Genomic DNA, 27191 nt, shown 5'->3' with positions numbered 1-27191 from the left:
CCTGGGTTCAGTCCCCTCGGACCCACATGGTGAGAGGAAAGACATGCTCCCAAAAGTTGTTTCCTGAATTCCACATGTGATCTGTTGTATAAAGGTGCCATTGTGTGTGTGTGCATGCACACACAACACACACACACACACACTATAATTGAATTTTTCTTAAAAGAATTATGAGTTAAATGGGTTAATATAATGAAGTATTTAAGGAACACCTTGCATCCAATGGCTATAAATACTGGCTTGTCATCTAACAGGAAAGTAAATACATCTTTGGGGAGCTTGACTAACTTACCATCCCTCAAGAGATGGTTCTAGCTCAATACAGGTACATCCTCTAACGGAATGTAGCTAGTGCATCACTGCATCATGGTGTGGTCCCCAGAACTGTCACTATAAAACTCCTACTCTATTCTCCCCTGGACTGCCCAACTTTCTCCTCTAGCACTGTCTGTGTGACCTCCCAGCTCAAGACCTAAAAGCTCCCCCTCCCTTCCTCTAGTAGATAAGTAGAAGAAAAAAGAGCCAGGTGGTAGTGGTGGTGGCACACACCTTTAATCCCAGCCCTTGGGAGGCAGAGACGGGGGATCTCTAAGAGTTTGAGGTCAGCCTGATCTACAGAGTGATTTCCAGGACAGACTCCACAGCTACAAAGAAGCTGTCTTGGAAAAAAACAACAACAACAACAACAACAAAACAAACAAACAAAAAGAAAAAAAGAGAAAGGCTATACCGGGCAGTGTTGGTACACACCTTTAATCCCAGCACAAGGGAGGTAGAGGCAAATGGATCTCTGTGAGTTCAAGGCTGGCCTGGTCTACATAGTGAGTTCCAGAACAGCTGGGACTACACAGAAAATCCTTGCTGGAGCTAGGGTGAATCTCAAACCTGAGGTCACTTTAGGAATGTGACTGAACTTTCAGTCTAGAGTAAATGCCAGTTTGTAGTGCATCAATCAGAGAACATTGCTAACACCTGGGACCCTCTCATAATCTCAGAGATTAGTAGGGAAGAGAGACCCCGGTACAGACCTGAGTTACGACACAATTTTAGAGACCAAAGAGTAGACTGGGATTGGTGTAGAAATCAATTCCTCCGAGGGGCAACAGAGGAGACTAAATGAGGTAGAAAGACTCCTAAACTCCTATCACCTTGAGTAACCAACCAGTCACATCCACACTGCCCACACGTGGCAATTTAAGACTTGAAGAAACATGGGCTGCTGTTGTAAACACACAAGCCTGCTAGGGAGCTTGTAGCCCTCGGGGGTCAGGTAGCTGGGTCTTCCAGCTTCTTGATTATGTTAGTTCTATCTGGCAACTGCTACGTAGAAGAAAGGCAAATTGTCTTTCTTACTGGGGAAAAGAAGGGATCCCATTCTTTCTGATTAAAAAAAAAAAGATGCTGCAGAGACATGCAACAACCCACACTGTGGTCTCGGGGAGACTGCATTCCTGTGGCCAGGAGTCGTGAAGCTACTCCAGAGAATGGTTACCTGAGAGGCCGCCAATGAGCCATTGTTGGCCCCAGGCCTGGGTCTCAGCTTTGCAGTGTTTGTAGGAAACTCTAGGGTATTCCTAGAACAGATCTGGAAGCCCAGGCAAATGCAGAGAAACACGCGCGAGCACAGGCAGTCTCTGATTCACAGGTGCTGAGGAGTCTGAGCCCTCCAGAGAGACAAAGAAGCCAGAGACTTGGCCGTCAGAAACCCAAATCAAAAGCTGCACATGGTGGCTCACACCTACAATCCTTAGTAGGCTGAGGCAGGAGGATTGCCAAGAGTACAAGACCAGTATGGGCTAGAGTATGACTGTCTCAAAAATATACACAAATCTATAATATTTTTAAAGGAAGGAAAGAAAAGGAAAGATGGAGACACAAATACTTTTAAGAGCTTTTTTTTTTTTAATTTCAGAACGAACACAGGCAATTACTTCCTGATAGCAACAAGCTGTGACTACACAGGCATGAAGTGAGTCACTTCTCACACTTCAGTAAGTCAAGCAGCCGACCACAGGTGTCACAGACACAATTTTATTCAAATTGTGCATAGATCTCTCACATTTTTTTTTTAAAAAAAAACTTTTTATTCTGGTATCAAAATAGTTATCTCTTTAAAATACCTTGAAAAGCTGTAATACAATTATCTTGCCATATATTAAATACTCTCCTAAAATATCAATCATCTCTCTCCCGCCTCTCATAGGCTCTTACCTCCACTGCCATTCTTATTCTTTTCATTTCTTGGCATCTTTGACACTTATCCAAGATAAGCATGAAAGGAAAAGATGTTCCTTACAAGCCCTTTATTTAAAAAAAGAAAGTAAAGGAAGGGGGGAAAGATGGGAAGGAGGGAGGGAGGAGGAGGGGAAGGAGGAAGGTGGGAGTGGGACATAAAGTTAGGAGCCAGCCAGCTGGTGATGTTCAACATGACACCACAAAGTCTTTTTAGTACAGCTATGCTTGCCCTCCACTTACATATACCAAATACCGGTTTTAGCTTGTCGTGCTAATTTGAGCTCAGCAGCACTGTCTACTGGCCAGGCTGACCAAAATCCAACAAGGGGAACCCAACCAATTTGACACTGGGTTATTGGGACACGAGGGGCTGGAAGTCCAGTTAAAGAGACCAAACTTTTTTTTTTCTTTTAGACATCACAAGTCAACTGGATTCTAGAAAATGCACTATGGACACAGGCTTCCTGCAGATTCCCAGGGCACAGCCTGGGAATGCCATCTTCACACAGTACTGAAATGTTCCGTCAGAAGCTGGACTCGGGTAAGGACTTCTTCCGACCTAAGGAAAGAGTGTGGTATTTCACCCTCTGCAAGGTGCCGTAAGAATTCTGTTCCCCAGGAATGGTCCTTTGTGAGGTGCCAGCCGTACTGGCTTTAGGGGGCCTGCTGGCTTTGCGGGGGAGGTGAAGAGAACTGGGTGCAGATCTGATGTCCCTCTCCATGTGGTAGCCCACGCCCCGGGCTGGGCTCTCTCGAATCCTGAGGGCAGGGGATGAGCCTCGAGCTTGCTCGTTCATGGCAGGGCTCAGCCTGTCACTCACCAGGGAGACTGGGGGTGCTGTTGGGGAGCTCTCAGCCCTGACAGCCTTCTTGTGTTCTTTCTTCCAAAACACAGACTTGAGAAGAGTGAACGTCCCCTGTCCCTTGTCTTTGTCAGGGGCCCTTTCCTCCACAGCAGCCCTAGCCTTCATCTTGGGTAAGGTACCTGTGCCGCTGTCCTTAAAGTTTCTGAGCAACCCAGTGGAGGGGGAAGGTGGACTACTCTGGCTGCCCACCTGACCACTTCCCTTCCAGGTTGTCATCTTCTGGCCCTCAGGGCGGCGGGCTTGTTTTTCGTCCCCCACTGAGGACATCACAGTGAGGGGCAGGTCAAACTTTTTGGGGAGTTTGATATCCTGATTTGCATTTCCTGTTCGTGTCCTGACTGTGTTCAGACCATCATCTAAGGATCCCAGGGCTGGATGGTGGTTGAGGTGGCACGAGGAAAGGGGCACCCCGGTTGCTCCTTGACTGATATCTCGACCACTGTCTTCACTTTTAACAGGAAGGGTGCCATCTGGCATAGGCGAAGCTGACTTCTCATCCCCGCCAGCAGCACGTGTCAACAGCGGCACAATGGACTGGCTGGTGGAACGGGGTCTTCGTCTGGACTCGAGGTACTCCACCAGCTCAACAGATGCCCCAGGCCGTTTCTCCCTGTGTCCAAAGGACCATCTCAGGGGCATGGTCTTGAAGGGCCCATGCCTGGATCGGGAAGCAGGCGGTGTCTTTATGTTAATACTTCGGCCACCGACACTCCGAACCAAAGGCTTGGATTCAACCCCTCCTGAAAGAGACACAGAGACTGTGAACACCTAATAGGGGTTTGTGTAGTGCCAGTCCTCAAGCAGTGATGTGTCAGGTGCAGGGCTGGCCACAGCAACTATGGCATGAGCCAGGCACACAGAGTTCCTGCCCTCAAGGCCACTGATGGCTTCATCCACTATCCACAGAATCCATGAACACATTTAAAACCATAGGGAAATCCATGGGAAAAGAAGGGATATGGTATCCACAGAGGATTGCTGCCAGGATCCCAGCAATAGCAAAACCTGTGGATGCATAAACCACTTCTGTAAAACAGAGGGTGTACACATAAGCCACACGTAACCTTCTATAGACTAATTCTTCTCTAGATTATTTATGAGACAGACACACAGCAAATGCCATGTAAACAGCTGTCAAGCTCTATCACTTAGGGAGTAATCACAAGAAAGAAATGTTTGGGCATGTTTAGTACAGACTCCCTCCCCCCCCCCCCCCCCACACACACCTGCAGTTATTGAATCAGCAGATAGGGAATCCTACATGTTAAGGGCTGACTATCTCCACGTGCCCTGCAGCCAGATCACTGAGGGGCTCCCTCAAGTCAACTGCCCTGATATCTAACATCATTATCATCCATCTTTAACTACGTCTATGGACAGAATGATTAGCAAATGTCTCTCAAACTGAGTCATAATTAAGTACTTGTACTTTAAAATGTAAGAGTGTCACATATCCCACAGTGGGCCCAAAAGAAAACAAAGTAATTATAGGCTTCATCTTATCAGATTTGTGCTGTGGGATGATCATTCTGTATGCTGTAAATATATATTCCTCTCTTTGATTAATAATAAAAGCTGTTGGACCAATAGCCAGACAGGATAAGGTTAGGTGGAACAATCAAACTGAGAACTTAGATGAGGAGGGGCAGAGTTGAGAGAGCTGCCAGCCAGAGGCTGGACAGGCAGGATGTGTAGAAAATGAGGTTAGCAATTCTTGAACAATGTGGCAAAATATAGATAGAAATATGAGTTAATTTAAATGTAAAAGTTAGCTAGTAATAAGCCTGAGCTATTGGCCAAGCATTTACAATTAATATAAGCCTGAGTGGCTATTTGGGACTGGGTGGTTGGGACAAGAAACTTCTGCCTACAGAGTGGCATTTTGTGTGTTTTTATATTTTGCAATTACCTGCAAATAGCTAGTGCTTTTGGTATGTAGTCTTAAGTAAGACATTTAGAATCTAAGAAGGCATCATGACATCATGATCCAACTTGCAAACACACACATGCATTCTTTTCTATAGTCCAACCCTTCTAAAGGGAGCATACATGATTGACATCACATGCCTTTCCTGATGTGGGATTCCCCTCTGTATGCTGTGAACATGCTTTATTACCATTGGTTAATAAAGAAGCTACTTTGGCCTATGACAGAGCACAATAGAGCAAGGCTGAAATTCCAAGCAGAGATAGAAGAGGAAAGAAGGCAAAGTCAGGGAGATAGCATGTAGCCACCCAAGAATCAAGGGGTAAAAAATCCACAAGCCTCAAGGCAAAGTATAAAATAGAAATGGGTTCATCTAAGATGTAAGAGTTTGTTAATAAGAATCCTGAACTAATAGGTCAAAGAGTATATAACTAATATTAAGCCTCAGAATGGTTATTTCATAAGTGGCTTTGGGAACAGGCTGGTGGAGAGAAACCAGTCCAGGGGGAACAGCAGGACAGAGAAAACCTTCAGCCATGCTTCCCGAAGAAGGGTCACCATATCCCTGTACTGCCAGAACTGCTTGATGCCTGACTTGGACAACCCACATGTCTGCCCCTGTTCCGCGTGGGCCACGTGATTGTCAGTCAAGTACTGAGCGCGGCACTGGTGCTCACAGCTGGCTGCTGACAATACACAGCTACTCCTGGACTGGGAGTGTTAGGGGCTGAAGGCTTAGACCCCTCCCATTTCACAAGTGGAAACTTTAACCCCCAAGTTCATGCCACAAGAAGTGAGGCTTCAGAAGAGTGTCCTTGTCGGAAGAGGTAAGAAAGACCAGAGCTCTCTCTGACTCTCCCATAACACAACCCACCCGGCCCCTGACCCCATCCTGCAGAGTCATGAGGAGTACATTTTGGTCACGGGAAGGCCCCTGCCTGCCTATTTCTATTACAGCAGTCCCAAAGAGCTATGACAGAGACCAGCTCTGAAGACAATCAAGGACTTTTGCCACAAAACGCCCATGTAGGGAGGTTCTGAGATTCAGGCACACAGGTGTGAGGTCAGCGAGAGATAAGGTCACAGAGCATGCTGGGACAGGAATCTAAATGCACCGGTACACATCTGCCTGGCAGCTGAGAAAGCAGGCCCACAGGGAGCAGCCACACACAGATATCAGAGGTTCCACGGGGATCTCAGCTGCTGAGGTTTTCATATGTCATTTTTAATACCTTTTTCTTTAGAGAAATTTTTATATTGGCCAGGAATAGACCCAATTCCACCCAAAATACTTTGTCATTTCGGTTCGCATTGACCTTGTGGCTCCGCCATTGAATTCTCCACACCTGAGGAAAGATGAAACACGGTTCTGGAGGTGAAGGTGTGTGTGAAGTTTCCTTGTTCCTCATCCTCGGCCCTTAGAAGGGTGGAGAGGGACATTTTGCATCAGGAGGACAAAGCTGTGACTTTTCAACCTTCACCAGGTGGAGTGGCCTAAGCCCTGGCAGGTGGCAAGAAGACCTGATTAGTGCTGTAAATAACCACCTCTCTCTTCTTCCTGGTGTGAAAGGGCCCTGGGCCAGGGCTGACAGCAACCCACATTACAGACACCCAAAGGACCCCTTCAGTTCACCTCTTTTTGGGAAAAAGCACCTACTTGTCCTTTCATCTATTTATTGCCCATAACAGGATCCAAGGTGGGCAGGGATGGAGAGCCTTGGAGAAACAGAAATAAACAGCATAAGCAGAGCAAAAGCAGCAAGCACCCACAGGGCCACCACTCGCTCGCTAACCAAGCATCCCCCCTCTTTCTCAGTACTCAAGCCCTTCCTCTGGGAGATGGCTCTTATGGAGAGCAGGGTGCTAGAAAGAATGGTGGAATCCAGGGAGTCTAAGGATCACAAAGGACCTATAGGGTTTCTTTTTAATATTTATTTTTATTGTATGCGTGTTTTTCTCCACGTACATGTGTTCCATGTTTGTGCCAGGGGCTGTGGAGGTCAGAAAATGGAGTCAGACCCCTGAAAATGGAGTTACAGATAGACTTGAGTGGCCATGTAGGTGCAGGGAACTGAACCCAGGTCCTCTGCAAAAAGAACAAATGCTCTTAACCACAGAGCCACACCTTCAGGCCTCAGGATCTTGCTTTCAGATCATGGGACCACACCTCCAGGCCATAGGGCCACCCCTCCAGCCCACAGAGCCACGCCTCCAGCCAATGGGGGGCACCCCTCCAGCCTAAGGCCTACAATTTTAAGCTGCATCTTCCATGTGATTGTACACACTCTGCAGCAGACACAACGATCCTCTCAGGTCTACAGGAACCCTCTGTGGTACAGGTGGCATCTGTTCTGCTGATGGATACAGCCCCAACCACAGGGCAGCTGCTTCAAGGGATGCCACCTCTGCTCCTGGCCATGTGCGGCCACCTTAATTCTTGTGTCACTTCTGCTTCTTGGCTATTGATGTGAACTGCAAGCTGTTACTCTGTGCTGTGGACCTTAGGGTCTCTTCTCCCCATCTTCACTCACCTTCAATGGGTCACATCTTTCCAATCCCCTAAGGGCTTCCACTGCATCTCATCATCCACCCATCATTAATTCATCCCGAGATATTTAATAAAAGCCAACTGTACACCAAAGGTTATTTCTTAGTGCTTGAAGAAAAAAATACAAATAAGAACCAACACTCAGGAGACAGAGACAGGTGAATCTCTGTGAGCTTGAGGAAGGCCAAGTTTCAGGCCACTCAAGGTTACATAGAGAGAACCTGTCTCAAAAACAACAAGAAAAATTCAAGTAGGAAGTGGCTGGGCTCTTAGGATTTGACAAAAAGCAAAAACCTAAGCTATCGGGTAATACATTAGTAACAGCTGCAATGAATAAGGCCGGGTTAGGGAAAAAAGGGTGTTGCATGAGTTATGAGCAATATTTGAGAGACCTGAGTGAAAGACGTGAGAGATGGAGTTGGGAGGAGATCTGAGGAAGGCAGGCTCCAGACTGCGGGGCAGCAGGTGCAAAGGCCCTGGGGCAGGAGTGACCTTGCTGGCTCAGGCAAGCAGCAGAGAGACCAGAGCTGGTGCACAGGAGAAAGGGGCATGCGCTAGAGGTGACCAGAGCTGGAGCACAGGAGAAAGGGGCATGCGCTAGAGGCATCCAGAGCTGGGGCACAGGAGAAAGGGGCATGCGCTAGAGGCATCCAGAGCTGGGGCACAGGAGAAAGGGGCATGTGCTAGAGGCAACCAGAGCTGGGGCACAGGAGAAAGGGGCATGTGCTAGAGGCATCCAGAGCTGGGGCACAGGAGAAAGGGGCATGTGCTAGAGGCATCCAGCCCCGCACCAGAGCCCCAGTCCTTATTTGGAGATCTCTGTCTCCATCTTCCAATGTCAAAAACAACTTCAGCACTCCTTGTTCCTAGATGGACTGTTCATTTTGTGTTTATGCCTCTTGATGGCCTGGCAACCACTTCTGTATGGAGGGCAACCAAGAACAAGGCCGACTCCAAACTTCCCTGGGTTCCTTAGAAGCTGAGGCAGCAGTATACAACAGATGAGCCAGGCTACTCATCTTCCTCTGAGACTGATCCAGGTGGACAAAGTTGGGCAAGAGAAGGGCTGGATGTGACACCACCAACCCTTGGGAGCCAAAGTCAACATCTCTTCTTCACCCCCCAAATTATTCCAAACTAGAGAGGGAAGAGCAGAGCCTTGTGGGCAGAAACAGAAAAATGTGACAACAGGGACCAACTGGGTGTGGTGACTCAGACCTACAGTCCCATCCCTCAGGAAGTTCAGAGATTATACAACCCTGGCCAACCTGGCTCTGGAGTGAGAGCCTGCCCCCAAGTAGAAAGGACAACAAAGAGGGCCCAGCAGCAGAGCATGAAAAACAACACCAAGCAAAACTAAATCAAAACCAAGAAAGCAGCTCCTAATGAAACCTAGCAGAGCAATCAATGACCTTGAGGGAGGGAAAAAGGGCATCAGGGGCTGAAAAGTGTGACCCACAGGAATGAAAGCCCAAGGGACAAATTGAAGGCTTGTAGCATGGGACCACACCTCCAGGCCGTAGGGTCACCCCTCCAGCCCATGGGGCCAGCCCTCCAGCCCACAGGTGTTGAGACTCATGTGAGCCAGGAGAAAGAAAACAGGGAAGAATCATCTCTCACCGCAGCAGGTGTGTCTAACTGCAGCCTGTACCTGTCCCAGGACAGATATGAATATGACCCAACACATTTGTAGGTGAAAAATGTCACAAAGTTTAAAGATTGGGCACTTCTACACACAGAACAAAATTGCAAAAACCACAAGGGGAGTGAGGGGCCAGGAGCCACAACAAACAACCAGAGGAATCTGAAGGCAAGAGACACAATAAATGAAGGGAAACACAAGACATCGTCCCAAAGAAAGGCTTGGGTGTGTAGAAAGGCACCTGATGGCCGGGTGGGGCTGAATACCCAGGCCTGTGCTAGAATTTCTCAACTCCAAGGTCAAAGAGAGAATCTTAAAAACTTCCAGCCAGAAGGAACAGGAGACACTCACGTGAAAAAGAACAGTCTGGGTTTCTCACCTGCCGCCCAGGGGCAAGGAGAGCGTGGGAAATCAGCAAAGAGGAAAGTAAAGGATTGCAACCGCAGAGCCCCAGGCCCGCCAGGCTGCCACCCACTGGGGCGAAAGGAAGAATTTCTGGCTGAGCAAGGATTTAGAGCTGGCGTGCCTAAAGGGCTAACAAACACCGGCAGAGCAGAGATCTCAGGGCAGAGGGCAGATAAAACAAACACAAAAGCCCGGTGCATCTCAGCCCCTGCATTCCATCAGCTGTCCTCCCTCCACCGGACGGCCAGGCAGTCTCAGAAGGTCATCTTAAGTCAGGGTGCATGGGACAGGAATTCTAGCAGTACTCTGAGAGCGTCCATCTGAAGTGAGGGAGGAGAGTACTTCCCCAACAGAGCAGAGGCATAAAGGGTTTCAAAGCTCTCCCTGTGGGAGGAAAGTCAGTGGGGAGGGGGCCGCGGAAGCACAACTCTGGTTATTGGAGTAAAGAGCGAAGGCAATGAAGAAACAGAATGCCCGGCAGGAAACAGCTGGTTTCTAAGAGCCTCCTAATGGCAGGGAAATGTGATTGATTGCAAACGGCGAGAAAGGAGACAGTAACAAGGGGAGAAGAAAGGCAGAATCTGCAAATTAATTAGAAAAGGAAGCGAACAGCAACCAAGTCAACCAAGATGAGGGAGCAGGAAAGGAAGAAAACCAGCAAGGAACATTGTATCACAACACTGCACTCCGTTCCCTCCCTCCCAGTGGACCGCATTGTGCATGGGGCTCAGCAGCACAGTGTGGCCTAGTATTCATGAGGTCCTGGATTTTACCTCCCAGCACAGCACTGAAAACAACAACAAAAAAGGGGCTCTTTATTTTTACCTTAAAAGGGGGAAGGGCCAGGAGTTAAAAGGTCAGTAATTAAGTCTGCTCCTGCAAAGGACCAGGGTTTGATTCCCCAACAGTCACATGACAGCCAACCATCATCCAATCCCAGGGGATATAACGCCCTCTTCTGGCACCTAGTGGTAATGCATACGTGTATACACACACATGTGCAAACAAAATACTAATATACATAATTAAAATAAATAAATATTTTTAAAACAGCAATCTATTTGCCAAAAGCCACTTAAAATGAACTAAAAAAGAAAGCAAAAAAAAGTCATAAGCAAATATTAGACAAGTGTGGACAAAAAGAAGAGACAAATTATCAATGTGGAGTCTATGGTTAAAACCAGAGAGCAATAAAGAACAATCACAATGATAAAAGGCACACTTCATAAAAAAGATCCAATAGTCACGAACTTTCAGACACCTACTAACAAATAGCTCACAACGTAAGGTAACAATTATAAACGTTTACAGAGTACATGGTCAAAGCCCACCTCCGCAGAAGACCTCAATGGACTTCCTGCACAGTCAGAGGTGAGTTTAAAGCCAGACTCTGGCTCATACTGGTAAACCCAGCACTTGGGAGATGGTAGCAGGAGGATCAGAAATCAGGATTAAAAAAAAAAAAAATCCTTGGCTGAGTAGTGAGTTCAAGGCCAGCCTAGGCTATAATACTTTGACAAAGCAAAACAATAACAAAAAGATGCATTTAAAGACAGAGGGGGGCTGAATAAAGCACTCGGTACTTAATATCGCATATGTCACAAAGCACTCGAGCCCTCGGGAAGACTACGTCTAATTTATATGTACACAGACACTTATAAAATAACAAAATGGTCTTTACCACAAAAGAAGATAATTTGTGAAAAGCTCATTCTTGGACCACAATTTGTCAAATTATAAACAAAGAATAAAAAGGTGACCACATAGTCCTGAATACTTGAGACTCCCAGATACCATCAAAAAGGGAATGTAAGCTAAAACAAAACACTGTCTGGAAAAATCTGGAAAGGAAGAAGACATATTGAAGCCTCTGACGCCCAAGAAAAGCCACAGAGGACATTACCAGCAGGAGGACTTGTCCTGACAAGTTGGGGAACCTAAGCCCCAGGGCCCTTTATTCACAAGGGTCTCTGAGAAGAACTTCTTGGGGTTTTTTTTTTTTCATAGCCGCATCTTCCAGTTATTACGAAATAAAAGTTTTTTTATATTCCCTCAGCTGAATAGCACCTCCTCCTTCTCACCCGCCCCCCCAAATTCTGTTAGTTATAAACCCGGTAAAACTCTTGTCTTAGTCAGGGCCACCACTGCATGATAAACACCATGATCAAAGCAAGTCAAGGAGGACAGGTTTATTTGCCTCACACTTCCATATCCATAGGCCATCAGTGAAGGAAGTCAGGAGAGGAACTCTAATAGGGCAGGAATGTGGAGGCAGGAGCTGATGCAGGGGCCACAGAGGGGAGCTGCTTCCTGACTTGCTCCTTTCTCATGGCTTGCTCAGCCTGCTTTCTCAGAGCATTTGGAACCTCCAACCCCGGGATGAACCTGACCCCATCAATCACTAATAAAGAAAATGCCCTGCCGGGCAGTGGTGGCGCACGCCTTTAATCCCAGCACTCGGGAGGCAGAGGCAGGCGGATCTCTGTGAGTTCGAGGCCAGCCTGGTCTACAAGAGCTAGTTCCAGGACAGGAACCAAAAGCTACGGAGAAACCCTGTCTCGAAAAAAAAAAAAAAATGCCCTACAGGCTTGCCTGCTTTCAGCCTGATCTTCTGGAGGCATTTTCCCAATTGAGGTTCCCTCTTTTCTGATGTCCACAGTTTGTGTCAAGTTGACACAGAACTAGCCAGGACACTGACCCACTCCTTTAGGTATAAAGTGTCATCCCAGCATCCCACACCCAGACTCCCGGAAGGATGACATTCCTGAGCCATCTGTGTTTCTCGCAGATGGCTGCTGACATGTAAGCTCTGTGGGAACTGAGAAAGGATGTGGAGTCGTTCCTCGGAGTCCATGGAGGATCTGCTCCTGCAGATGCTCAGCTCCTTGGAGACTCAAATCTCATAGAAGTGTGGTATTTGTGTGAAACTGATACACACCCTCCTGTACCAACAGGACCATTTCCAGGCACTGAAGGACACTTGGCATCCTTGCCCCCTGTTAGGACTCACCCTCATTAATTTTGAAAGATTAAGAAAGTCTCTCTCGTAGATGAGAGAGGACTGACTCCCTTGAGGAAACCTCTCTGCTAGATTTTGCTCCTGCTCGGATTTGACGATAAGACTAGATTTCACAACCATTCCAGAGCTTCTAGAACAAGTTTTAAAACTCCAATTCTATTTTATCCAAACTATGAGAGGGAAAGCTCCCTTAGATAGCAAGGCTCTTCCAACATCCAAGCAGAAGAAGCCTGGATGCGAAGTTGTCGGGAGGCACATGCTTCAGAGGACAGTTGGAGGAGCCTGGGGTACAGCTGTCACCCCTGCACTGCTGCTGTCTGCTCCACAGCATCTTAGAGTCATGCCTGCCGCTTCTCTGAAAAGCTGCATCACTCTTTGGAGCTGCCTCCTCATGGAAGGGTGTCCAAAACTCTTCCCCTTGGGAGAGAGACGGCCCATGGTGCCATGCCTTTCGACAGAGCTGGGATGAGTCCATGACTTATCACAAGCAGAACCAGCAGGAATGCACAAGCTGGAAGAGCCTCTCTCTTGTTTACAGGCACTCTCCCAAAGGTGCAGCCGGGACAGTGTAAGAAAATAAGAAATACCTACCTGGCGAAAGCAAGCCAGAACCCACTGCATTCAATTCAGTCCCATGGGAGTGAACTCTAAGGACTTGGACAAGTTCACGTTACACATAGATACACACACACACACACACACACACACACACACACTCCTGCAGCATTCCATCTGATGGTGAAATGGTGGAAGCCACAGATGCCAAATGAGGGGGAGTAAACTCACGAGCTATGACTCATCAACTACAAACCAGAGGGCAGTTTGAAGACTTCATCATCACTAATATCTCCTGGAACTCTGGGATGTGCCAGGGACTGTGCTGCATTCTCAGCAACAACGACTAAAGTACATGGAAAGAAGCAGCTGGCGGGTGGGCACATATACTGTGGCCCAGCAATTCCACCCCTAGGTATAGACTCAACGGAAACACAGGCATGTACACAGCAGAAGACATGAGCTCGAATCTCACAGTGGCACAGGTGCTATCCCTTATCCAGAGTGGTTGGGACCAGAAGTGTGGAAGGCTTCAAATCTCTTCAGATGTTGGAATAGGTAGAATATGGTGGTTTCCTAGAGATAGAACCCACGTCTAAACACAAAACTCTCATGCATCAAGTATACTTCATGCATGAGAGTAAAGGCGACTAATAATTAATAATTAGTGCACAAGATAAGATTTCATGGTGTAAAATTTTCAACTGATAGTGGCATCATATTGGTAAGAACTTTTATATTCTCAAGCACTTGGGATTTTCAGATTAAGCATGCTCATCAGATAATACTGATGATAGCTCCAAACTGGAGACAGTGCCTAAATATGCCTCAGTAGAATAAAAAGTGACCTATCCGAACAGTGTGGGAAATACTGATGAAGGAGATAGTGCCATCTGCCAAGGAGCAGACGCCATCCAGAGACAACCCACCATGTGGGCTCCACGAAGAAAGTGCATGGACTTACAAAGAATCCACCGGTCTCTCAGAAACTGAAAACGTGTACTCATTCAAGACACTTTGAGAAGCAGGCCAGATTTCTCCGGGGCTGGCTCTACACCAGGCTCTACAGCAATGTCTACTCCACAGCGAGTGTACAGAAGGCAGAAGTTGATCCCTGTAGCTCGCCCTGCACACTCTTTCCTAATGCCTGTCTTTGCTCTTAGTCTCCTCCTCTCACACACGTGAGCTAACTTCTGCACAGAGAACTCTGCATCCCTGAGTTGATTTTATTTACTAGTAAAAAAAAAAATAAAAGAGAAGGACAACCCACTGCTATGTACGCCAGAGGCACCTCACAAGAACAGGGTAAACAAAATTAGCCAAACCAAAAGTCTGCACGCCATATGGCTTCACAGGTAAAATTCATCTTTGCAAGCATACATTTTTAAACATAAACCAGACTGATGATAGCCTGCTCCAAACTTTCCAATAGCTACTCACTGTGCAGGGAATAAAGTCCAATGGGTGTGTCACAGTTGGCCCCTGTCCATCTTTTACTTAACACAGTAAAACTAACATGGCATAGATCCTGGGAGAGTGGGAAGCAATGAGTGAGACAGGTATGAGGAAGGAGAATTCCAGAACCAGTCACCTTTCTGCCTTCCTTCTTTTCTTTCTTCCTTCCTTCCTTCCTTCCTTCCTTCCTTCCTTCTTTCCTTCCTTTGTGGTGGTAGGCAAGTGCTCTGCCACTGAGCCACACCTCCAACACAGAACTCTCTATATCTTAGTCTAGCACATGAATATGTCCCCATTATGATAATTCATCAGATGTGCACACGTGACTATGTACATATTTATTAGTAGTACATTAGTAAAACTATCTGCGTGCTTTATAGAATATGCACTGCCAATGTATATGCTCATACATGACAAAGTGCATCCCAAGCATACATCTTAATGACACAAACAAAAATGTTATCTTAATGTTTCTATAGCTGTGATATTTATAGTTATAAAACATTTCTACTACGATTTTTATATTATAACCTAAATTGGGAACTAAATAAAATATGAAAATTTATTTATTTATTTGTTTGTTTGTTTTGAGGCAGGATTTCTCTGTGTAGCCCTGGGTGCCCCGAAACTCACTCTGTAGACCAGGCTGGCCTTGACCCCACTGAGATCCACCGCCTCTGTCTCCCAAGTGCTGGGATTAAAGGTGTGAGCCACCACGCCCCACTGGAAATTTAAATATTTGACCACTGTTCTTTGCCGAAGGAAACACACCTACACAGTTACACACACCCATGTACAGAGAGACACAGCCACCCACACACTGAGTTCTTGTTTTAGGACTGGTGTCTGTAACCATCCTGTCCCTGTTTTCCTGCAGTTTCTCCATTAGGGAGCACACCTGCTCTGCTAGCTCTCTTTTGGCCAAGGAAAAGCTCGCTCTGAGCCGAGCTTCCTGCACAGCTACTGGCCTTTCACCATGCCCCCAAATGACTTGCGTATGTGCAGTCATTTCCTGCACAGCAGCTGGGCTTCCATTTCTTCCCAGCCTCCCTCAGTCCTGAACACAGTTGGCTCTTTCCTTCTGAAGGAAGCTCCCAGCACCTGGGAATGACCTCTGCTGGCTTGCTCCCCCGGTCCTGGCTTCTCTTTCTCAGTTCTCTGTCCAGCTTCATTCAAGTCCAACTCAGTAGAGCTGCCAGCCTCGGTCTTGAATCTGCGTTCTTTTCTATCTCCATAATCTCCATGGGGAGCTGAGCCAGCCTGTGGCTGTCACTTTTGCCTGTGTGCTGGTGGCTCTCCAGTCTCCAGCTCTAGTCCCTGTCGTTCCCAACTGACCCTGCTCCTTCCCAACACTTTCCCACCCTACAGACAGTACAACCAGCCCCATTGACAGTTATACCTTAAACAAAGGTCAAGGCATCCTTGATCATTTCCTTCTTTCCTTTGCTGCTTTAACACCAGTAAACTCTGTTAGTTCTGTCCACAATCTGACCATCTTGTCCCCAACACATTCTTCCAAATCTTCAACCATAAACAATCTCCTCATGGGCGCATCACCTGACACACAAGCCCACCCCTGAGGACAGATTGATTCTTCATGCAGTAGACAGGCTATAGATATATAAACCCTAGACTGGAGAGATGGCTCAGTGGTTAAGGCAGTGGTTGCTCTTCTAGAGGACCTAGATAGTCTTCCCTAGGTGACCCACACTGTTTGTAACTTTAGTCCCAGGGGCTCTGACACCCTCTTCTAGTCTGGGGATACTGTACACCTGTGATACACAGACAAACATGCAGGCGAAACACCCAAAGACATAAAATAAACATAAAGGTAAACCATATTGACTACTGCCCTACTCCACATTCTCCTCACTAGCCACAGCACTTGAGGTGAAGTCCAAATGGCATACCAAAAGCTGTACCATGCACTTCCCATCCTCCTCCTCCTCGCTCTGCTTGAAGGCTGTGGCTTCTGCTCCTCACACCATGCCATGTTCGTCTTTCATAGCACCTGCGATGCACGTATTCCCAGCCTCCTGCACAGCACGAGTACCCGGTCCTTGCTCAGGCCACTTCAATGTCACTTCACCCACTGTATCACACAGGGGTCTCTGTACCTCCCTCCCTGGTTTCTGCTCTCTCCTTCCCTGACTTTTTAGCTCTTTACTTCTGTCCCTGCTTTAAACCACACTGCTGCCTTAGTTACTGTCTGCCCCATGACATAGTAAGCTCTGTGCGAACAGACGAGGGATGCAAAGTCGTTCCTCAGAGCCCATGAGTATCAGCTCCTGCAGATGCTCAGTGCCTTGGATGCTCAAATAGGGATCTGAGAAAATGTTGCAGTGTTTGTACGTAACTGACACACACCCTCCCGTGAGTTTTATACTCCTGTGCATTCCTGTGTGCTTAAAGTCACCACTCAGTTGTCCGTAATCCCTGATGCAGTGTGAATGTTGGGGGATGGTGGGAGAAGAGTCTGCACATGTTTAGTCCAGGGACGACCTTTTTTCTATTTTCCATCAGTGGTTGATTGACTCCACTGATGTGCAGCTTGTGGGTCAAAGGGGCCTACTGTGGGTGGAGGGTCGTGGATGGGTAGAGGGGAGGCAGGTGAACTTTAGGAAGACCCCAAGAGATGACACACTTCTTGTCAGGACCAGCTCTTTCTGTTCACAGCTAGGAGGTGCCAACACTTTCACAATGAAGAAGCACAGGAAAAGAAAAGATAGCCAATCTAGCCACATACCCTTGTCCTGGAGGCAGACACCATTGGTGAAGACAGGAGAGTCAAGGACCCGGGCCACGGAGGGACAGGGGGCTGAGCTCCAGGACAGCAGGCTTCCTCTTGTGCTGTTGTTGTAGCTCCCGAGCCTCATGAGCCAATGGTCAGACAAAGAGGAGCTGGTGGAGCCTGTAGAAGAAGCAGAGAGAGAGCTGGACCTGGCGTGTCCCAGAGGAACCTGCAGGTAGAGGCGGAGTTCTTCCTCTACTGGGCTCCAGGCCAGTCCTAAGATTCCCAAGATGACCTCTATCCCTAAGCCCTGGACTAACAGAACAAGAGGGGAACCATAAAAACCAAAGTAGTTAGGCGGTGGTGGTGCACACCATTAATCCCAGCACTCAGGGTAGAGGCAGGTGGATCTCTGCAAGTTCAAGGCCAGCCTGGTCAACAAATTGAATTCCAGGACAGCTAGGGCTACACAGAGAAACCCTCCCTGTCTTGAAAAAAAAAAAGGCGGGGGCGGGGGTGGTAGCTGGCCAGAGAAGCCTGCAATGGGACATCCTCAGAACCATGGTGTTTAGGTGAGACCTACGATGTGACATCCTCAACTATGTTTAGAAGCCTGCAGTGACTTGGAACAACAGTGTTTAGTGAGCACAGGAAAGATGGTTCTTTGGTACATTCAAATGTTTTTCATGAAATTATTTGCCGCCAAGTCTGGTTTCCTAAATGTGATTATTTTTCTAGAGCCAGATTTCTAGGATTTTAGTAGTCACAGCAAAAGCCATAGTCAGAGTGATGGCATTTAGCCCCAGGACCCATGGGACCAGATCCTGTAGGACAACACACAGTGAACACACCCCAAGTTCAAGGGAGCCAAATCTTCATAAGGGGCATCAAGGTTAGCTTCCCTTTGGCCTTCTCTAATAGGTTTATTATTAAACTGCATATTACTTGAGGCTCTTACTGTGTATCCTAGGTTGGCCCCAAACTCATGATCCTCCTGTCTCAGCTTCCCCTGTGATGAGATTTAGGCATATGTCACCATGCCTGGATCTAAGTGTTTTTTTCTTCATTCAATGCCTGCCTTTTAAAAATGGAAAGCAGGCTTGTGTTCGTTTTGATTCAGACCTGGAGGACTCTTTATTTTCTCTGTCTATTTTTCAATAATAATTAGGAAAAAGATGTAGTTAGTGTGTGAGTGTATGTGTGTTTATAGTGTGTGTGTGTGTTTAGAATGGGGGGAAGAAAAGGAGGGAAAAGAGGAAGGGAAGGAGGAAGGGGGTAAAGAGAAAGTATGAGAACATATGTGTGTGTGAATTCAGTGTATACATGTGGTATATACACAAAAGTACAAGCAGGTGTGAGTGTCTATAAATTCACAGAGGCCAGGGGAAGTCATTGGGTACCCTGATCCACCACTCTCCTCCAGGGAAACCATTGGGTACCCTGATCCATCACTATCCTCCAGAGGAAGGGATTGGGTACCCTGATCCACCACTCTCCTCCAGGGGAAACCATTGAGTACCCTGATCCATCACTCTCCTCCTTATCCCTTTGAGTAGAGTGAATTAGTGAACCTGGAGCTAGGCTGGCTCTCCACTGCTGACAGTGCTGGGGTCAGAGGAACATAGGTAGGCAAGACTAGATTTCTTTTTTAAAATAAATTCTCACACTTAACACAGCAAGCATTCTTACCCAAGGGGACATCTATTCAGTCCTGATGAATATCTGTAATGCTCTTTTGTCCCCAAAATAAGGATGACTATTTTTCAGAGTGTGACAAATCACTTAAAAGTGTTACACATTTCTCCCTGTACTTCCAAACAATGTGGAGGCTCATAAATCACTTACCAAGGAACCACTAGGCAGGCACACTTTCTCGAAAGGCCCTGGCTCTTACCTGCCTCTCCCTTTCTAACAGTATTGACACAGGTTTACAAGGCCCACAGCTAATCGCATGTGGCTCAATGAGACTCCCACGTGCATCAGCCGCCCCAGATTGAAAAGGAATGTACTCTTTCCCCGTTTCTTGGTATGGCAACTCCCAATTTTCACACTGGCAGACAGAGCTTCCTTTTTGGATCCTTGTCCACCTTCCTGGATACTCAAGTGAGCATTCCAGTTCCTTCAAAACACAAGCCACTCGAGAGGGAGGGGAGCACCCATGCACATGGGTGCCATAATGCATGTGTGGAGCTCAGAGGAAAACCTGCAGGAACAGGTTCCAAGGATCAAACTGAAGTTGCCAAGGTTTGGTGGTAAGCATCCTTACAACTGAGCCATCTCACTGGCCCAGAACGTTTCAACTCTTCACGTGACCTCCACACCCCATGCCCCTCTGAGCTGTGGCACACACCTCTCATGGAGCTGCTGGCTGACCACGGAGGGATGCTGTTCCGCTTTTGATAGAACAGGATGTAAGCGCCCCTGCTGTTGACCTCATCCTCTTGCAGGGGCTCCACCGTGCTGTCGTCGTAGCTGTACCACTGGCCGTCCAGGGAGTTCCGGCAATAGGCTGCGAAAGTCCAAACCCCAAGTTCAATGCTTAGAGCCCCAAGGCATGAACAAAATTCAAAAATGGACATGCTTAAAGCTGGGTGGCAAAAATACCCATTTTTAGCTAGAACTGATTTCTGGGAAACCAGAAGAAGACAGCAGTTTCACCGCTAGTAAGATCTTACTCGAGTGCTCACTGGAAAGTGAACATTCACAATGCCATCTCATCAGGCACAGTCACCTCTAACACAGAGTCTCACGTGACAAGGCTAGACAGTAATGTAACCCACTGCTCACCATCTCTAAAAGGCCATGGAAGGGAAAATGGGACCCTAGTATACCTCTTCCCACCTAAGGACTGGAGTTCAACATTTACAGAAAGATGAATACCATTCCCGACTGCCTCCAACCAGCCACAGAGACCCTTCACCTGGCCCTCCAAGCTCAGTACATAGCACTCAAGCCCACTGGTCCTGAAGCTTACAGGACACAGGTGGCTACATCTGTCTTGTTCTTGTTCACCTTTAAAATGTTATTGAAAGGAAGGAAAAGGAAAAAAAGGAAGGAAGGAAGGAGACAACCTTTCAAATTTACGGATTATGCAAACCCACAGGTCCCTCGGGCTCTAGCTTGCTGACCTTTGCACACATTGCAGCTAAACACCTAGGAGTTCATCTTTGTTTTTCTTTCCCCTCTTGCCATACCCCATCCAAAAGCTGTTCTTACTAACGGAACTCCCAGACTATGTCTAGAAGACCATGTCAGTATCCAGTGTGAACTCTCTTGAGGCTCAGAAACCACCTCAGGCTGAAATTCTCACTTGCATTGCTCCTCCAGTATCCACAGAACAGCCATTCTGAAAAGCACACTAGGAGATGTTTTTACTCCTCAACTTAAGGCCTGGAGCTGCCCACTGTGACACAGTAAAATGATTCGTAAAACTCTTGGATGTTCCAAAGTGTCATTGTCTATGCTGGTGATCTGTGTGATGACTGTGGCCTCCAAGTGGCTTCAGGGTAGGGTCAGTCTTGAGGAGGCCAAGGAAGCAAAGGTTGGGACTTTGGGGCAATGAGAAGAGAAAAAGCCAAAGACCAGAAATAGAACCAAACACAAAAACATAGCCTCATGGAATTAGGTGGATCTTTCAATTAGTAATGGTCTTGTAGCAACTGGTACATGGGGTATGTTGGTGGGGGGGGGGACATCAAGAAACTTCAGAGCACAGACTTAAATGTGAAAATCTAAAGCCTCAAAAGCCCCAGGAGACAACATAGAACAACCGCTTCATAGCCCTGCATGAAAAGGGCTTTCTAGTCATACCTCGAAATCCACAAGTCTTTAATGAAATGATTGGCCATTCGGCTACCTAGAAAAACAAAATGTAAGCCTTCTGCAAGACAAGTGACCTAAGGCACTGTAGGCACAGTCTTACAGGGAGACCATTAACAACAGCCAATGTGGGAAACAGTCAAGGATACAGGCAAGGCATTCACAGAGGAGGTGCACAAAGTTCTTCAGCAGCGGAGAGGCTAGAACTGAGGCGTCATTCGCTCATTTGACTGGCAAAACTCCAAAGGAGCAGCATTATTCATAAGAGCCAGGACCGAGATACTACCTAGATGCCCCTCAACTGAAGAATGAATAAAGAAGATGTGGTCCATTAACACAATGGAGTATTGCTCAGCTTTAAAAAATAATGACAGCATGAAATTTGCAGGCAAATGGATAGAACTAGGAAAAATCACCCTGAGTGAGGTAACCCAGACTCAGAAAGACAAACACGCTATGTCCTCACTCATAAGTGGATACTTGATGTAAAACAGAGGACAACCAGACTACATCCCACAGCCCCAGAGAAGCTAGGTCACAAGGAGGACCCTAAGAGGGAAGCATGGATCGCCTTGGGAAGGGGAAATAGATGAGATCTCCTGGGTAAACTGGGGGTGGGGGCATCAGAGAGGAGGGGATGGGGGATGGAACATGAGGGAACAGGAAGGTCATGCTGGAGGAGGGATGTAGTGGGAGAGCAGCGAAAGTGATATCTTGTTAGAGGGAGCCATTATGGGGTTAGGGAGAAACCTGGTGCTAGGGAAATTCCTAGGAATCCACAAGCATGATCCATCTAAGACCCCTAGCAATAGTAGAGAGGGTGCCTGAATTGGCCTTTCTCTGTAGTCAGATTGGTGAATACTCTGTCATCATAGAGCCTTCATCCAGTAACTTATGGGGGGCGGGGGGGAGTCAAGATCATGATGGGGAAATCTACAGAGACAGCTGAACCAAGCTCATGGGAACTCACACATACCCTGACAGCTGTGGAGCCTGCATAGGCCTGAACAGGCCCTCTGCATATGGGAGACAATTGTGTAGCCTGGTGTGTTTGAGGGTCCCCTAGCAGTGGGACCAGGATCTATTCCTGGTGCATGAGCTAGCTTTTTCGAGTCCATTCCCTTTGGTAGGATGCCAGGCTCAGCTTTAATGGAGGGGGAGGGGTTTGATCCTGCCCCCACTTAATGTACCAGACATTGTTGACTCTCCATGGGAGTCCTTAAGCTTTGGGAGGAGTGGGTGGGGGGTAGTTTGGGGAAGGTAGGAGGGAAAACTGTGGTTGGAATGTAAAATGAATAAAAAATATAAACAAACAAACTCCAAAGGTGTCTATGCGCAGGATGTGGTGAGTTCTCCTCCGGGGAAGCAATCTCTCTCTCTCTCTCTCTCTCTCTCTCTCTCTCTCTCTCTCTCCCTCCGTCCCACTCTCCCTCTCTCCCTCAAAGGAAGGGTTTCTCTGTGTAGCCCTGGCTGTCCTGTAACTCATTCTGTAAACCAGGCTGGCCTCAAACTCATAGAGATCCATCTGCCTCTGCCTCCTGAGTGCTGGAATTAAAGATGTGGGCCATCACACCCAGCTTTACACTTTAATTTTTAAAAATTTGTTTGTATGAGTACATGTAGACACACCCATACCACGGCACACATGTTGAGGTCAGATGACAACTTAAGGAAATCTTACCATATGGGCCCCAGGGATTGAACTCAGGTGCCTCTGAGCTATCTTAGCAGCCAAAAGCAAGCACTCTCTTACTGCTAGGAAGAGAACAAATTCCTACACGCCCAGTCTACAGGGTGGATTTACATAAATTGTCAAAATGTAGATCCAGAGCAGGGGCCTTGTTCAATGTTAGGGTGCCTGCAGATCCAGAGTGGGGGCCTAGTTCAATGGTAGAGTATATGCAGACCCAGAGTGGTAGGGAGCCTGCCTACAATGCTTGAGGCCCTGGTTTTGATATGCAAACACAAGCATACAAACACACCAGCTAGCTAGCTACTGCCTTTCTGAGATTTTGCCCTGTTGAAAGCTTGTCACATACTGGGCGGTGGTGGTGCACGCCTTTAATTCCAGCACTCAGATTGGTGGTGCTGATCTCTGTGAATTCAAGGCCAGCCTGGTCTACGGAGTGAGTTCCAGGACAGCCAAAGATGCACAGAGAAACCTTGTCTCAAAAAATAAAAAATAATAATAATAATAATAAAAACCCAGCTTGTCATATAGGAAATGACACATGTCAAAGGTCACAGAAGCAATACTGCAAAGCAGAAGAATGAGCAGTGTATGCCCTAATCTTCTATATACCAGGGTGGAAACTTCTAAGCTAGATTACTAAGTGAAAAAATCTAGCTGCAGAATTATATGTACAGTATTTAACTCTTGTGCTTAAAATGAGTGATAGAGTAAAACCTAAAAGTCTCTCTTTATGTTGTCAATTTTTAAAGATATTTTTTCAATTTTTAAAAATAAATACAAGTAAAGAACTGAAGAGCAAGCACAGTGCCTCCTGAGTCCTGGTAAATGAAAAGACCCATATAAAGGGGCAGCCTGTGAAATTCCAGGGCACCAGTGTGTGTAAAAGGACCTAAAAGCTTCCAGAAAGAATTAGATCTCAGACAAAGAAAAAGAAACTGGCTGACCCCATCTCCAAAGCAAGAGCATATTCCTCACCTCCAATCTCTGTGGAGCATCCCTGTCCAAAGACGATGAGACAATGGTTATCAACCTAGAACTTTATCTCCAACCAGGCTGCCAGTCAAGGGCAGCAGTCAAAGCATTTAAGATGTGCAGTGACTCAGAATGTCACACTTCCAAGGCCCTCTCTTAGGAAGCTAGAAGGTGTGCTCCTCAAAGTGAAGAAGTTGGTGATTGATATCCTGTATGGAGAACCTCCTACTGACATGTTACTAAACCAGCATAATTCGTTAACTACATCCAAATATCTATTCTTGAACCCATACATAAGTTGCTCTCACCCCCCATCTACGAAACTTGTCTTTGCAAGAGACGGAGTATAGAAAACCACATACAATCAAGCTGTGGAGAACAAGTGACCACGTGGCACCCAGCCCCAATTGGCACACTTACAACACAACTCCTGCACTAAGGTTCAGGGAACATCAAGGAAGAGGGGGTGAGAAGACTGTAACAGCCAGAGAAACAGAAAGTCTGCTGTGAGATTGTGTCTCCTGGAAATGTAAATGTCAGGGAACCTACACCCACGAAGTCTCAACCACATGGCTGCCTGAACAAGAACAAGACCAACAGACAGGATAACGCGGAGGAAGTAACTCGTAGGGCCCCAACCCTAGACAAAGAACTATAAGCAACTAAGAAAAGCTGAGAACAGAAAAAAAATAGTCTTTCCTAGGGAACATCCCTTCCTGTTGGCTACCTAATACCAAGTTGTCAGACCTGAAATCATATATATACTTAACATTATCTAGACTAAGTACATTGCATTTACGTGTTTAGGAATATATGTGTACATGCACACATGCACACACACACAAAGAAAAAGAAAGAATGCATTTGAGAGAGCAAGGCAGGGTTACATGAGAGAGGTTGGGAAAACTAAAAGGAAGGGGACAAGTAGTATAATGATATTTTAATTTCAAAATAGTAAAAATAATTTTTAAAAAAATCCCAGGTGAGCCAGGCGGTGGTGGCACACGCTTTTAATACCAGCACTTGGGAGGCAGAGGCAGGCAGATCCCTGTGAGTTCGAGGCCAGCCTGGTCTACAAGAGCTAGTTCCAGGACAGGACAGGAACCAAAAAGCTACAGAGAAACCCTGTCTCGAAAATCAAAAAAAAAAAAAAAACAAAAAAAACAAAAAAAATTTCCAGGTGAATACAGCAGAAAGGATGCCTCTCCAAATGCATATACACATGGGTCTCACGGGATCTGTGCTGCAGCAGAAATAGACTGGGGACCTAACCACAGGGTCCTTCAGACAGAAACTGGCGGCCCCTTCACCTGGTGCAGGACAGCTGTGAAGAATGGGTGCGGTGGCAGAGCAGAGCAATGCAAGAGTCACCTGATGTCCACTGGAACCTTCTATGTGCAGTCAAGACCCATCCTTCAACCCTTCTCTGTTCGCCCACAAGGTCCTCGTCTTTCTTTTCCTCTCCGAGGGCACTGTACCAGCAGTGTGTGCACGCCGTCAGAGAGCACATCCCACACCTCTCATGAGGCTCACAGGATCAGCCTCCACAACTGTGTACCCACTAGACACTGAACTGCTGCTGCCAACAGCTCTCCTACAGACTTCTGTGACCTCTAAGATAAGTCAAAGGAATGGCATTGGTCAAGAAGTAGTCAGTCATGCTAACTCTGTGAATACTTACAGGGACAACTTTAAGCCACTGAGAGAAGCACTTGGCAGTTTGTTTCTCTCTCTGTATGTCTACTGCTTCTAAATTCCCCAGGTGAATAGAAATGAAAAGCACCCCACAGAGTACAGGGATGCAGAACCTGGAGAGTAAGACTCTGTGTTGAATCATAAATGAAGGCAGGCACCATGTCTTGGCTCTGGTACTTACCCTCCCATATCTGCTGTGCCTGAAAATACAAGTAGTTACCAACTCCAGTGCAACCATCATCCTGAGTCAACACCAGCTTCCCAGGGGACTAGGCACTGTCTCTCCCCCGCCCCCGCTGTGTGCAGTGGGGGACAAACCAACCACAGTAAATGGGAAGAGTGCTAGCCTTCAAGAAGCACCAGTTCTGGGGACATCTTGAGGCTCTGGCTACAGCCAACTCACATAGCTATAGCTGCTGCATGCAGAGAGGCATGGCAAGGCTCACCTGTGTAATGCCCACCTTGCAGACTGCCATGGTGGTTGCAGACAGCATACAAGTCGTAGAGGAAGTCCATGGGGTAGGTGGTAGGGAGGCAGATTGGCTCCTTCCAGGAGGACCAGGTTCCAGTCCCTGCCTTAGAGTTGGTGCTCCTTCGTGCGACATGGGGAGCCATGTTGAGCCCAGACAGTGGGAACTTCACCAGCGTGGAGAGCTTGTTCCTTCTCTCCCCGACCTGACAGAACCGCTTCAGGTGGATGATCAGGATGTCAGGCAGGGTCCACAGGCTCAGCTTTACCACACCCTGCTGGAGGACCTGGCAGTGGGGGCACTTCCATGCATCGTCCTGGGCTAGCTGCAAAAGAAGCCATCAGGACTGTAAGGCCACCACAGTGCACAACCAACCCACCACAAGGCAGCCAGCCCCGTCTCCCAGGGCGGGACCTGCTCCTCCTTGGTATAGGACTGAAAACATTCATCCAGGGTACAGCTGGGCTGCTGATGTGCCTGCTGCTGCCGCCACACACTCTCTGCATCCTGGACCCGCTCCTCCTGGAGACTGCCAAACAGGCTGGATGGAAGGAGAAGGCACAGCATTCAGAGCTCTCCCTCCCAGAAGGACCTCACTGTCTCCACACAGAGAAACCAGGCTGGGCACCGGACAGGCAAAGCTACCCTCTTTGTGGGTTCCTGAAACCTCCTGCACCCCTAACTTTGCAACTAACTCTTAGAGAATCACCTGTCTCCCCTACCAGCTCCTCAATGGACCAAGTTCTAGGCTTACCCAACTTAGCACTAGTCATAGTACCTGATGGATTGAAACAAGTCCTCTTACAAAGTCTGGCTGGTGTGCTGAGGTGCTGTGAGAGGCAGTCAAGCAGAGTGATGAGCCTGGATTCAAGTCAGTCAGCCTGGCTTCAAACCCCAGCTCTGTGTGTATGAGCTATGTGACTTGTGCATCACCTAACCTCTGTGCATCTCAGTTTCAACCTCCAGGCAATGGTAGTGATAAATTCACAGTCCTTCCCCATAGGGTGTGATGAAGATGAAGCCAAGAGCTCATGGGAAATAAGTGTTCTGAGCAATGCATGGCCCAGGCTGAGGGTTACATGAGGGTTACTACTCCTAACACCCCACCGGTCCCCATCATGATCACCCACTGTGATCATGTGCCCACTGTGGTTATTTA

The 27191-nt window shown here is 47.3% G+C and overlaps 1 protein-coding gene across 3 annotated transcripts in view; it reads right to left on the bottom strand.

Moving 5' to 3' along the window:
- Positions 1-1907: 1907 nt before the first annotated feature.
- Usp43 (ubiquitin specific peptidase 43) overlaps positions 1908-27191 on the bottom strand; it is a 66271-nt gene continuing 40987 nt past the window's right edge. For 2 of the 3 annotated variants that reach the window (XM_041665524.1, XM_041665526.1), the window contains exons 11-15: positions 26447-26573; positions 26009-26357; positions 19734-19892; positions 17399-17563; positions 1908-3841 (exon numbers count right to left, since the gene is read on the bottom strand). In XM_041665524.1, the coding sequence (XP_041521458.1) occupies positions 2760-3841; positions 17399-17563; positions 19734-19892; positions 26009-26357; positions 26447-26573 (1882 nt within the window). In that variant the 3' untranslated portion in view covers positions 1908-2759. The remainder of the gene's footprint in view (positions 3842-17398; positions 17564-19733; positions 19893-26008; positions 26358-26446; positions 26574-27191) is intronic. The other variant, XM_041665525.1, reaches the window with a different exon arrangement.

The sequence above is a fragment of the Microtus oregoni genome, unplaced genomic scaffold, assembly GCF_018167655.1.
Source record: "Microtus oregoni isolate MIOR12 unplaced genomic scaffold, Mior012 000015F_ref0000493, whole genome shotgun sequence".
NCBI classification, from domain to species: Eukaryota; Metazoa; Chordata; class Mammalia; order Rodentia; family Cricetidae; genus Microtus; species Microtus oregoni.
The sequence above is the reverse complement of the archived record's forward strand: the minus strand, read 5'-3'. Positions and strand labels throughout refer to the sequence as shown.